A 14,189-nucleotide genomic window follows, 5' to 3' on the forward strand; every position below is an offset into this window, starting at 1 on the left:
GAAATTGGATTTTTCCTACTAAATTTGCTGTTGAACTTTCGTACTATTTTTATTGGCTATTGGCCTCAGCGAATGAACTGTTGTGTTACGTCTCCCTATGTATTATTTTTTATTCTACTGTAATTGTACCGGTCTCTAATATTTTTAATCAACTTTTATACGCAGTTTATTTATTTATCTATATTATTCATATTATTCTATTGTATTTTTAATCGATTTTTTTATTCTTATGTATAAAAATTTTGACTTGCCTTTACTAATTTGGTTTTGTGGTTTATGTTGTACTTCTTCTATGTGGTCATTGGTGGGCTACGGCTTTTTGAGTCGACGACCTAACGGTTTTATTCTGCAATTAACTTTGTACCTATGTCTCAACTAGTTTGAGCACTTCTTTTACAGCCTTGTATAAATTCTTGGTTTTCTAATACAAAACTGTTAATATTGAATAATTATATATGTATATATATATATATGTATATATATATGTATATATATATATATATATATGTATATATATATATATATATATATATATATATATATATATATATATATACATATATATATATGTATAAGAATTGGATGAGATATGACGGCTCGGTCATATCTCCCCAGTTCTTATATTAACCATTACAATCCAGAAATACAACACGAGGGATAACGGTAACAACAGATCAACAATTTATTCTAGGTTGGTGTAGAGCCGTTTCGTTCCTGGGTGAACAGGCATGCCGCTAGAACACTGAGGAAGCTTCGACCACATGTCAGGGTCGAGTTGTGAGAGCCGGGAAGAACGTCCTGTCGCCACAGCTGCTGGATGGATAAGAGATCGAACGTTATTTCTTTCTCTCCACCTGTTGCATTGCGCATGCGTGCTCGGGTACTTCCGCTGACGGCAAGTCCTTGCACATGCGCAATGGCACTTCCCAAGTGGTGAGCTGGTAGAATCATTAGCACACAAGACAAAATGCTTAGCAGCATTTCGTCCATCTTTACAATCTGAGTTCAAATTCCGCCAAGGTTGACTTTGCCTTTCATTCTTTCAGAGTTAATAAGTACCAGTTACACACTGGGGTTGATGTAATCGACGTACCCACGCCCACCAAATTTGAAACCTTGTGCCTGTAGTAGAATTAAGTACCAGTGAAACACTGGGGGTCGATGTAATCAACTATTCCTCTCCCCACAAATTTGAGGCCTTGTGCCTATAGTAGAAAGGATTATTATTATTATTATCAAGGTGGTGAGCTGACAGAATCATTAGCATGCCAGGCAAAAAAATGCTTAGCAGCATTTCGTTCATCTCCATGTTCTGATTTTAGATTTTGCTGGGGTCAACTTTGCTTTTCATCCTCTCTGGATTGTTAAAATAAGTACTGGTTGAGCACCAGAGTCGATGTAATCAACTAACCTCCTCCCACAAATTTCAGGCTTTGTACCTATAGTAGAAAGGATTATTATTAAGATAGTGAGCTGGCAGAATTGTTTGCACACCGAAATGCTTGATTGCATTTTGCTTGTCTTTACGTTCTGTGTTCAAATTCTGCTGAGGTTGACATTCATCCTCTTGAGATTGATTTAAAAATTACCAGTAGAGTACTAGAGCTGATTTAATTGACTTCTACACAACTGCTACCACCACCACCACCCCAAAATTACTGGCCTTGTGCTAAAATTTTAAACCATTATTATAATCATTCAACTATGAGTTGGGTAACTTTTCCGTCATCTCATCAATACCCCCACCACCATAACCTTTTTTTGCCATTTTTTAAAAACATTAAATGTAATTTTTGTCTTTCAGAAATTCCTAGAAGAACTTTCCAAAACCCTTAATAAACATGAACATTTTACTTGTCGTACTGTAAGTTAATGTCAATTCTTTTTTCTTCTTTTTTATTGCAATAGTTCTTTGTCAATAAAATTGCATTAATGCAGAAAGTATCATATGAATGTTTAAATTGTTTCTTAAACAATACTCATTTTAAAATGTTTTGTATAACCCACACATCAAAGTACTTAACATTATTACACTCACTTCAATGACCTGTCTATTGTTTATATCAACCGGACAGAGAAGAAATATCCAATTATAAAAACGGATAAATCTGAACAGAAAATAATAATAATAATAGTAATAATAATAATAATAATAATATTCCGAACAATAATTCACTGCCAATCATTTTATAATATGAAACATTGATCTCGACAGATTGAATATTTTGAAATAGAAAGCAAATGTTTGGAATATTTTTTTGCATATCTCTTATTTAGTTGTCACCAGCAGATAAGAGCATGGAACATGGCCGAGATTTTCGGATAAAACATTATGCAGGAGATGTAACATACAATGTCAATGGATTTTTGGATAAAAATAAAGACACTCTCTACCAAGATATTAAAAGAATGCTCTTCAATAGGTAACTCCTTTTGTTTGAGAAACTGCATGTCCCTTGTCTGTGACTTTTAAACGACTACCATTGTAGTTCCTCACATATTCATATTACATATTTGCTTAAAAGATTGTAATGAACCTTACTATCTAATCTAAATTTTGTTTTATAATAAAAATTATAAGCTATAAAGGATTTTCTGGGGTCCATTTCTAAATAGGTAAGTCAAAAGTTGACCTTTTAGCTCCTAGCTTCTAGAAACAATTCCTGACTTCTTCTTTTATTCCATATTGTAATAATCCCTTAAAGGATGATCAAGCTGTACCTTTACTCCTCAAAGACTTGGTTTATGATTTACATTCCTGTTTCTCTTTAGAATACTGAAATATTTCACATTACTATTATGGAGTAGGGGAATTTTTGCTTTTATTACTCCTTTGAAGTGCCTTAGCTGAATAATGGAATATCTTGAACTAGGAATTGAAACTCTTATAAATTCAAGTTGTATGGAAAGCTTCAAAATGTTCTTTTTCACACGTCTTCTACAGATTAGGTGGATTCTTCTTCCATTAAATCAGAAGTCGCCTAGGATTGCTTTGTTTTATTCTCTCCCTCCTTTTCAAAACAACCTGAAATTTACATACACCTAATTTACTCTCTCTACTTTCCAGTAACAACAACAAAAAAAATCTCAAATACAATCATTTTCAACAATGTAACACAAACACAAGATAACAATACTACAAGTTACATACACCACTCTCCTGACATTGACAGCTCCACATAAAAGTGAAGAAAGTAAACTGACATCAGCCTAGTGTCTCTGGTTGGCTGTTGAGTCCCACCCTTTGCAGCTCCTGAATTTTCAGGTTGCCCAAATTTTCCCAGATATACAGAAGCAGTTTTGTTCTGCCTTATCAAATTTCTTTCATAGGCCTTGGACATAAGTCTTTGAGATCAGCTGAACAGTGGATAAACAACTCCAAACTCTTTATTACTAACACTTTTTACCATTCTTTTATCATCAATGTCGCTGCACCTCAAGTTATTATAATGAAAATGTCTACATATATTCCTTAATAGTGTCTAACTTTAGGGATTAATCTTTTTATATCAGAACCTACATACAGTCCATCTACACTTAAGTAACTCTATAATTTTTTTGTGCCCTACTCTTCATTATGAGGATTTTCCTTCCTAAACTATGAAAAATAAATAAATGGCAAGAAATCATCAAAAATTATAATTTATATCTGATTTTCTAAAGAAAGAAATAAAACAGCTAATGTTTAAACTTCATAACATGAAGTCAAATGCTTATGGATGATAGCAATAGTCACTCTCATGCATTTATGCATATCTTATATCAGTAACCACTATATCATGTTTATCATATATACATATATATCTTATATTTTTAGTCACGTTATAATGTTTATTATGTATATTTTCATATCTTTAGTCAGTATATCATGTTTATCATATAAAATCATTCTATTTACATGACTTAGAGTTCCTCAGTTGAGTTTTTTCTTTTTTTCATTTAGAAATTTTGTGAATAAAAATTAATTTAAAATCCATATAACCTTTATTCACCTCTTATCCATCATATTCTCCCCTCTATATTCTCTAGTATTGGTGTCATGATAAAATTGTCATAGACATGACAACTTCTCTTCTATAGATTTTCAATTTCATATTTATTCACAAAATGTTTAAATGAAAAAGAATCAACTGAGGAGTGATAGAAGTAAAATATTATTCTAGTTGTGGTTTGATAACTTATCAGTAAATAAATATCATTTTAAAAATTGGTTTGTATAAATGAAGCAGGAATGTATGATATTTGCTTTAGTCTATGACTGTGTGTCCTATTCATCTTTGTACAAGTCAACATTTACTGTATACAAATATAGAATTTTGTCTCACGTGCTTTCTTCTAAGTTATACTTCAAATGACACATTTTATTCATCTTTCTAAAACCACCAAAAGAAAATTTTAAAAAAATTAAGGGTAATGAGGTATTTTATTCTTTCTTTTTCAGCAAAGACGAATTACTAAAACTTATGTGGCCAGATGGCAGCCTTAAAATATCTGAGGTAAGTATAATTCGTTACATGGACTATAGATGTTGTCTTACAGTCACTTTAAAACAAGCTACATAGAAAAACTCTCTAGAATATCCGTAATTGATTCTGGAAGTTACTCTTTAAAACTAACATCAGGAGATACTCTAATACTCCATCAATACAGAATACAGAGGTTACTCTCCAAGGGGTGACACACATCGTGTCCAGATTGTTCATCTTCTTCCAGGGACATTCTTCTGCTTTTGAAGTGGCCATGCCACACAAAACATTGCATATGATCCATTGCCTTGTCACAGTAAGCTTACCAAAGTATGCTCAATGTCTCTGTAGCAGACTTCCCATGTTTAACACAAAATTTCATGTTGGCTCTTTGTTCCTGTGCTTGACAAATTCACAGACTACAGCATAGATGTGATCACAAAAACACAAATTTCACAACTTGCAAAGAAAAATATAGTGATGTCACTCAGCACACTGCCCCATGAAGGTTACTGCTAGCTCCCACTGTGCACACAACCATGTACTGCCATTTGTTGGGTTCACTACAGAACTAGTCCGGGAACTTTTTGATTCCACCTCGTATATATACACATACATATTTCAACCACAAACAAAACACTTTGATTTTGTCTCAAGTTGTTTCTTATATTAATAGTCATTTTCCTCTAGCACATATGCAGAATAATGGATACAAAACTAATATATTCAACTCTATGCAACTTACTTTTGCAGACCTCTAACAGAAGACCGATTCTAAGTCACAAGGAGCCAAATCAAACTGTTTTAAATAATACATGTTACTCCTACTAAATGTGTTGAGTGTCTTTTTCTTTTGTTTGTCCGCTCATTCGTGTGTGTGTGTGTGTATATATATATATATATATATATACATATATATATATTGAAGATGAATACAAATGAAAATGCCACTTTTTAAAAACATTTTTTGGGTGTTTTAATTAACTTACATGTTTCGGTTTTTTTGAAAAACCTTATCAAAAATGAATATAAAATATGTGAGAAGAGAAAAGGGCTATTAATAAAATAAAATTAAAATTATGAATGACATTCATAGTTATATATATATATATATATATATATATATATATATATATATGCTTACACACACACACACACACACAATAATACTAACAGTGTATACACCACTAGTTTTATATCTATTTTTTGGTTTCAGACCACAAAACGTCCCCCAACAGCTGGTACCAACTTCAAAAACTCAATAATTACTCTTGTAGCCAATTTGGCAAGCAAAGTAAGTCCTGTTATTTTGTTCATATGATATATATAAATAAACCCTTACTTTTATTTACTTTAAAGATTTTCTAAATAGCTAAATGCTTCTCAATGAACAGTTTCCAATCTCTTGGAGTATTTATTTATTCATTTCTCATTATATTAAATCATTAAGCTATTAAGGTTGTATGATACTTTAATCAATTGGTTTTTAATGAAATCTCGAGAACTGTCACTTTTCCTTTGTCTGTCTGTCTGTCTGTCTTTCTATCTGTCTGTCTATCTATCTATCTAGATAGATAGATAGATAGAGTTGCATGAGTCTAATGGTGATTATGAGGGTACAGCAGCTCAGAAAATTCACTCTAGTCATTCTAATCAGAAAAGAACTCCTGAATTTGTTGGTCAGATCCAGGTCATGATTGACAACGATCCCTCCAAGTCAATCAGATCCATCACCAGGGACATAGGAGTGTCTGAGTCTCTTATCAGGCAAGCAGTGCATGAAGACATTCAGTACTCCTCATACAAGATGAGAAATAGCCAATTTTTATCCCAAGCCATCAAAGACAAGAGGAATGACTTTGCTACAAAGCCTTCTGAACAAACTCAAGCATCCCCTCCAACTGAACCTGCTTTGGTTTTTCTCAGACGAGGAAAATTTCTGCCAGTATCATATGAACACACAGAACAACTGTTGGCTTGCTGTGTCCCCAGAACATATACCGAGAGGATAAAAATCAAACATTCAGTCAACATCATGGCGTTTGAAGTGATCACTAGTGATGGCGATGTTGTGCCTCCATCTTCCCACATGGCTTCACACTCAATACAGAGGCCTACATCAAGTGTCTGCAGGAGGTAGTGCTGCCCTGGGTCAAGAGGGTGGCTCCTGTCTGGCAACAGGACTCTGCACCATGCCACACAAGCAGGAGAACCCAGTCATGGCTGTCGGACAATTTTTGCGATCACATCACCCCTAACATCTGGTCATCTATCTCCCCAGACTGCAAACCCCTTGATTATTATGTGTGGGGTGCAGTTGAGCAAGAGACCAACAAAACTCCTTGTAACACCAAAGATGAACTGAAGGCAAGGATTATGGCAGCATTCACCAACTTAAACAAGGAGACCATCCAGAAGAGTTGCAGAAGATTCCAAAGTTGTCTGGAGGCTCTGGTCGAAGCCAATGGTGATTTTATTGAATTAATTTACTCTTTAGTATTTCAAGATATTTTTATGTAATTTTGGTAAATATATCTGCTAAAATGTTATGTCAGTGTCATTTTCATTATTACGTAATTTAGTTGACAGTTTATTCACCGCTCCCTGTATATATCATCATCATCGTCATCATCATACATCCGCTTTCCATGCTAGCATGGGTTGGAGGATTTGACTGAGGACTGGTGAACCAGATGGCTGCACTAGGCTCCAATTTGATCTGGCAGAGTTTATACAGCTGGATGCCCTTCCTAATGCTATTCTTATTCTAACAGCTACACTTTCAGCGTACCCTCCCTCGCTACTGACTTGGTCACCTAGGTAATGGAAGCTATCAACTACTTCTAGTTTTTCTCCCTGGAATGTGGCAGAAGTTGTTCTCTGCACACACACACACACACACATACACACACACACACATATATATATATATATATAATATATATATATATATATATCTGCAAAATTTTGTATTGAAATTAGAATTAACATATGAACAATTTCCTATTGCTGTAGAGATTATCATTATTTGAGATCTGCTGGATGAGACTAGATGCTTTATGATATCTACTGAATTGTCTCATATTTCTAGTTTTCAACATAGAGTTTGGTATAATCTTTCATCCTTCAATAAAATAAGCACCAAAATATATCAGGATCAACTCAAACTGACTACATTACCCTCCTCTTACATATGAAAGGGGTCTTGTTCTAAATAAGTAAAATTTTGACTCTGTGCTAATATGTAAAGTAATTTGTTTTCTAAATTGGATGGATCATTTATTGATATTTTAAACCTCTAAGTAATCATTTAACGTCTGCTTTTCATACTGGCATGGGTTAGACAGTCTGACCGGAATTGGTAAGTCAGAGAGCTGCATCAGGTTCCTGTCTGATTTGGCATGGTTTCTATGGCTGGATACCTTCCTAATCCCAGCCACTCTGAGAGTGTAATGGGTGCTTTTTACATGCCACCAGCATGGGTGCCATTTACATGACTCCAGTAACAGCCATAACTACAATTTCACAGGTATCATTTACACGACACTGGTAACAGTCATGACTATGGTTTCCCTTGGCTTTATGAGCTTTTTCAAGCACAGCATATCACCAAGGTCTCGGTTACTTGCTATTGCCTCTGTGAGGCTCAACATTCGATGATCATGTTTCACCACACACTTAAACAATATGTGTGTGTATATGTGTTCTCTTTTTTTTTTTCTTATTTGTCCTTCTCTGTCATAATTTGTTTTACTTTGAAGTTCTTCTAATTGGTTGTGCTTCTTTCTGCTGTAGGAACCCCATTATGTGCGATGTATCAAACCAAATGATACCAAATCTCCAGTACATTTTGATGATGAAAGGATCTGTCATCAAGTGATGTATCTTGGATTAATGGAAAATGTCAGAGTCCGCAGAGCTGGCTTTGCTTTTAGAACAACATATACCAGGTTTCTTACCAGGTGAGTTTAATAAGCATGTTCATATAAAACCTATTACATATCCCAATATCATCACATCATATCACCTCCCCAATTGGAGATGAGCATCATTTTTGGAAACTAAATGCACATTCAGAGTCTAATACGTTTATTAATGAGACAGAAAATATAAAATAAATTAAAACCAAACATTTAATTAGAAGTAAAAAATAAGTGTATAATCACCAAGTTGTATATACTGTATATATAGGTTTGAAAATGTAGGACTCCTATATGAAGCACCCTTTGAGTTGCAATAAATGTTCAATAGCATATTCTTGGTAATAATGTACACACACATGACTGTGTGTTCTCACCTACTTTTCAATATCACTAATGCTTCTTTTATACACTCTCATATTATAAACTTACCTTGACTGCTAATGTACATAAATTGTAAATTGAAGATTTACTCACAATAGCTAAATTTATTAAATCACAATATTTATTACTCACAATAGCTAAATTTATTTCATGATTGTTGCTGGTATATGGAACACATCATACATGTATGTTTGACTACCTATCTTTAAATGATACAAAATATCAGTTTCTTTGACTAAATTTCTCTATCTTCCAGATATAAATGTATTTGCTCAGCAACCTGGCCCAACTATAATGGTGCACTGAAACAAGGGGTTAAGGAAATTATTACAGAACATAATATCAGCTCAGAAGTGGAATATGGCAAAACAAAGATTTTTATACGTTCACCCAAAATACTTTTCTATTTAGAGGCATCAAGAGAGAAAGTTATACCGTCTCTGGTTCTCATTCTTCAGAAGGTAAATCATTATTAATCTCTCACTAACAATGTTTTCTGTTTTCCAAGATACATTTACATAGTGATGCAGTTTTATTTTTTTACATTTGAAACATTATCACTGCAACAATGATATCAGATTATAGGATAGTTAGACATCAGCCTGTATTATTATTCCTGCATAACTATTATTATTTCTGCATATCATTATTATTATTACTGTATAACAGTAATAATATCAAACTGTATATGTAACAATGATATCAAACTGTAAAACAGCAATGATATTAGATTGTACAACAACTCAATCAAGCAACATGGCAATGTCAGTTTTTGTAACAGTATCCTAGTCAAACTAGGAGAAATGGATGTAAGGATTAGAGTTAGAGAAGCAATTGGTCAATTTAAGTGAAATATGCATTTTATCTTGGTACAGTAGACCAGCAAAATGTTCTGCTAATTTCCAGTTAGCTCTGTCCATTTACCACTCAACTATGCACTTTCTAGACTGATTTGTTCTATTGACACGTAAGTTATAGGAATGTTTTAAATGTTTTGGTTTGCTCATGGTGTTGTCAGTGTTAGTGTGGTGTCACTACTGTAGCTCTGGTATAAACTAATGTAAAACTGAACGAACAATCTGACATGGAGTTTGATCACATTGATTTAAACTTTCTTCTCTCCTTTGTTCCTTAAACACAAACAAATGAAGCCATTTGTAATTCTTAGGGACCAACACTGCCCCATTTTTAACCAGTCTATGTCCATCTACAGGAATTGATCTCCTGACTTGCATCCAATATTATGGACAATAGCTAGAGACTGAATTATATTCTCTGTCCTAGATAGGTCCAACAAATTAGTAAGACACAAAGCATGATTCTTCTAATCATCTTTTGGGTCATGTTTTCTATTATGTTTTGACCAATTTGGGATTTTAAACTCAAGAAATTCACTGATGATTGAATTATGATCCCATTTTTGCTGTGGTAAATGTAATCAGTGTGTTTATAATGTAACCTTTTCTATTTAGATGTGGCGTGGTACTTTGGCCCGTAGATATGTTAATAGGCTACGAGCAGTGTATGCAATAAGAAATGCTTATAGGAAATACCGAATTCACCGTTTCTTCAATGAAATGCAGCATTTGTTCAGGTAAGCCATTGCAATATCATATACATATACTTGTAAATATAAGTTTTATTTTTTAAATGATTGAATTCACTATCTTATTTATATTTTTACAAAGATTTGAGGGTTAGTTTACCAATGTATATTTATATGTTTAAACCATGTTATTTGGAGGAAATTTGACTTGTGCTACTTCTAGCAAGCAAAGCAATCATATGTAGGCTTCTTCATTTTTTAACCAGATTTGTTGCTGTTTAAGAAAAACATTTTCAATAACAATGCTCCTCCTTCAAGTACCTACAATTCAAATGCATCTCAATGCAGCACCCAGAATCTCTGTCCCTGTTAGCTTTGGTAGATCTTAAGTTTCATGCTGTCTCCACCAATAATATCAATGTAGTTGAATGGTCTTCATCCTTTATTAAGATGTGGAAGTCTCCCAATATAACATCTGATATGGCCTAATGTTCAGCAAAGCCTTCTCTGTGTAATGCACAGAAATTGTTAGCATCCCTTGAGAATACTGTGGCCAAAGTTAGTCCATCATTCAATGCAAAGTGGCACTGAATATATAGCCATCAGTAAAAATGAAGGTCACTTGTCAATTTATTCCCAGTGGCACATGACCTAAGGAAGTCAGTGAGATAAAGAACTTTGGGTTCTATGTTGCTGACAGTAGGAAAGACTTCCTTACACACAAGGGCCTAGCCTGGAGTGCCTGTAACAAGCTTCAAAACATCTGGCAACCAAGCACTTCAAAGTCAGTAAGACTTGCCTTTTTACAGAAAATGGGTAGAGAACATTCTTGTCTATGGAACTAAAACCTGAACCATGGAGTAGTTTCAAGTTCTCATGAAGATTCAAAACATCTCATGGCATGAGAAAAAGACCAAAATGGAGATATATTGTGTACATTCCACCTATCTCTATTATTAATAATTATTATTTTCTATATCTCTTTGTGATCCCTGGCCCTTTATTTTCATCTTTCCTACAGTACATTAAAAATAACTCTAATGAACAATCATTATTAATTTAATAGCTGATTAATCTTTTAGTAAAATGTTCATAAGAGTAATTTGTTAATCTTAATAAAATATTTAAAAGATAGTTCTTTCCTACTTAGAATTCTCTCAAACAATTAGCAGTTTCATGAAGAACATTGTTTCGGACAATTTTTACTTGCTGTTATTCTATAGTTACTTTACATAAATTAAATGCTTTCAACATACATTTACAGTATTGTCTCCTGAGGAATAAGAAGTGGTACTTGTGATGTTGATTTTTTTCAAAAAGCCTTATTGTAAAAATAATAGTCCTTTCTATCATAGGGGCAAAGCCTGAAGTTTGTGGAGATGGGGCTCAACTGATACTTATTTCATTGACCTTGATAGGATGACAAACAAAGTCAAACTAGATGGCATTTCAACCAAGAATAGAAAGACAGATGAAATGCTGCTAAGCATTTTGTCTGGCATGCTAACAATTATGCCAGCTCATCACCATTATAATGATAATAATCATAATAATAGTAGTCAGTTAATGTCTGTTTTCCATGCTGGCATGAGTTGAATGGTCTTACAGAAGCAGGCAAAGTTGGGAGCAGTATGCTCTTCCTAACACCAACCACTTTACAGAGAGTACTGGGTGCTTTTTATGTGGTACCAGCACTGACAGAGTTACCAAGTACCTTGCAAGACAAAACAAAAAAGCAAATACACCTCAACTTGGAGAAGGGAAAAGTATTGTCAGAGTAAGGATCACTTTGTGCCAGTTGAGAGATGAAAGATGTAGTGGGACAGAGATGGGTGTCTTGCTGTAGATACATGGATTACCCAGTTGGAAAGGGAAGGAGAATAAGTTACAGTAAAATAAAGAGGGTGAATTAGAGAGTAAAATAAGATAAGGAGAGCAATAGTAAGAGAGATATGAAGATGTTTTGGGATATGCCCTCAAGGGACTGTGGGGGTGATGAGAATAGGTGAAGTGATACAGAGATTTGGACTGGGTGAGTGCACAAGGCAGAGATGACTATAGTAAATGATTGAGAGAAACCTAGTTTAAGGGCGGTGAGCTGGCAGAAACGTTAGCACACCGGGCGAAATGCTTAGAGGTATTTCGTCTGCCATTAAGTTCTGAGTTCAAATTCTGCCGAGGTCGACTTTGCTTTTCATCCTTTCGGGGTTGATAAATTAAGTACCAGTTGCACACTGGGGTTGATGTAATCGATTTAATCCCTTTGTCTGTCCTTGTTTGTCCCCTCTATGTTTATCCTCTTGTGGACAATAAAGAAATAAGTAACCTAGGAGAGTTTCAGGGGCAGGGTTTGCAGTAGATATATGTGGGCATTGTGGGTGATGGCAGATAAGCGAGGTGTGACAGTAGGTAGGAGAGAATAATGGGAAATGGAAGTGGGTTGAGGTAGGGAAGAAAGGTAACTGAGAAAGCTGGGGAATGTAGTATGTGCCTATTTTGCTCACAGGTGATAGAGAAGTGCTGGTGTTAGAGTATGATGTATGGATGAGAAATGTTAACAAGGTAGAGCCCATGGAAAAGCATTACCAAGGTGGTTTTAGGATATCAATAATATTAATAATAATAATCCTTTCTAGTAAAGGTAAGAAATGTGCAGGGACGGGACTAGTTGATTACATCGACTCATGTTTCACTGGTATGTAATTTATTGACCCTGAGAGGATGAAAGGCAAAGTCGACTTGGAAGAATTTGAAATCAGAACGTAACTGCAGGCAAAATACCACTAAGCATTTCATCCAGTATGCTAACGATTCTGCCAGCTCGCCACCTAATAATCATAATCATAATAAAAGGTTACAAATTGCGACTGGATGTTGACCAAGGACTCAGTTTACCAAGAACTTTTATGTTCATTGCCAATCAAGAAAATGTATTGTTTTGAAGAACATTAAATTTCTTTTGGACCTATTGAAAGATTATTATGTGTGCAGGTTGAATTGCAGGTTGAATTACAGGTTGGAATGATATGATTACTGTGTAGAATAGGTATATAGTGTTTTTTCTAAAGTCATGGCAAAAAATAATTGGCTTAGGAACTAAACAACCAACTGAAAAATATTCAAGAATTCATGAAATATTTTCAGATTCATTAACAGTGTATCTGAATTTGGGGGTATACATAAAATGAATCAGGTATTTTTAAATAATGTCAACTTGAATTTTTAAAAATCAATTTCAAAAGGTATAAAATAGATTATTTTTAAAGATAAGAATAACAGTTTTGAAATACTAACTGTATTTTGTTGTATTGTTTGAAAATAGATTTTGAGTCATTATTCTGAATTTGATGTTACATTTACTTTTTTTTATAACAATCTTGTTAAATTTTATCAAGTCGTAATTTTTTTAATATGTCCATCTTTTGGAAGTTTATGTTAGTATTAAATGTATTAAAATTAATTTCTATTTTCAAGGAATGTAAAAAAGAGAAAGAATTATGGAAAGAATCTAACCTGGCCTAACTATCCTGTTGTTATAAAAGACTTTATGCCTATTTTAACATTGGCTTATCATCGGTAAGGAATGATTCTAGAAATATATTTTCACTTCCAATTATTGGTCAAATTGTTATTGCAGGCAATAAGATTCAATACTTATGTAGTTAAAATGAAAAAATACAAACCTTTACGTTTGCCATTGTTGTTCTCATGGGCAGGGGAAATAACTCTGCATTCCAATGTTTATGTGACTGACAACAGGTTCCACTCTTTCTGGCTTAGTGGTTAACAGTAAGAATAACACCCAGTTTTAAAACTGTTTTGACAAAAACAAGCCCTAAACTATCTAAGTATAAAAACTACTGCCAACCCACC

The 14,189-nt window shown here is 33.9% G+C and overlaps 1 protein-coding gene across 1 annotated transcript in view; it reads left to right on the forward strand.

The window, feature by feature from the left end:
• LOC106871031 (unconventional myosin-Id) overlaps window positions 1-14,189 on the forward strand; it is a 113,277-nt gene that overhangs the window by 79,097 nt on the left and 19,991 nt on the right. The window contains exons 11-18 of the mRNA XM_089358196.1: window positions 1,805-1,864; window positions 2,278-2,423; window positions 4,442-4,496; window positions 5,683-5,760; window positions 8,262-8,428; window positions 9,027-9,231; window positions 10,243-10,364; window positions 13,791-13,892. Coding sequence (XP_089214322.1) covers window positions 1,805-1,864; window positions 2,278-2,423; window positions 4,442-4,496; window positions 5,683-5,760; window positions 8,262-8,428; window positions 9,027-9,231; window positions 10,243-10,364; window positions 13,791-13,892 — 935 coding nt within the window. The remainder of the gene's footprint in view (window positions 1-1,804; window positions 1,865-2,277; window positions 2,424-4,441; window positions 4,497-5,682; window positions 5,761-8,261; window positions 8,429-9,026; window positions 9,232-10,242; window positions 10,365-13,790; window positions 13,893-14,189) is intronic.

The sequence above is a fragment of the Octopus bimaculoides genome, chromosome 9, assembly GCF_046866305.1.
Source record: "Octopus bimaculoides isolate indiv1 chromosome 9, ASM4686630v1, whole genome shotgun sequence".
In the NCBI taxonomy this organism is placed as follows: domain Eukaryota; kingdom Metazoa; phylum Mollusca; class Cephalopoda; order Octopoda; family Octopodidae; genus Octopus; species Octopus bimaculoides.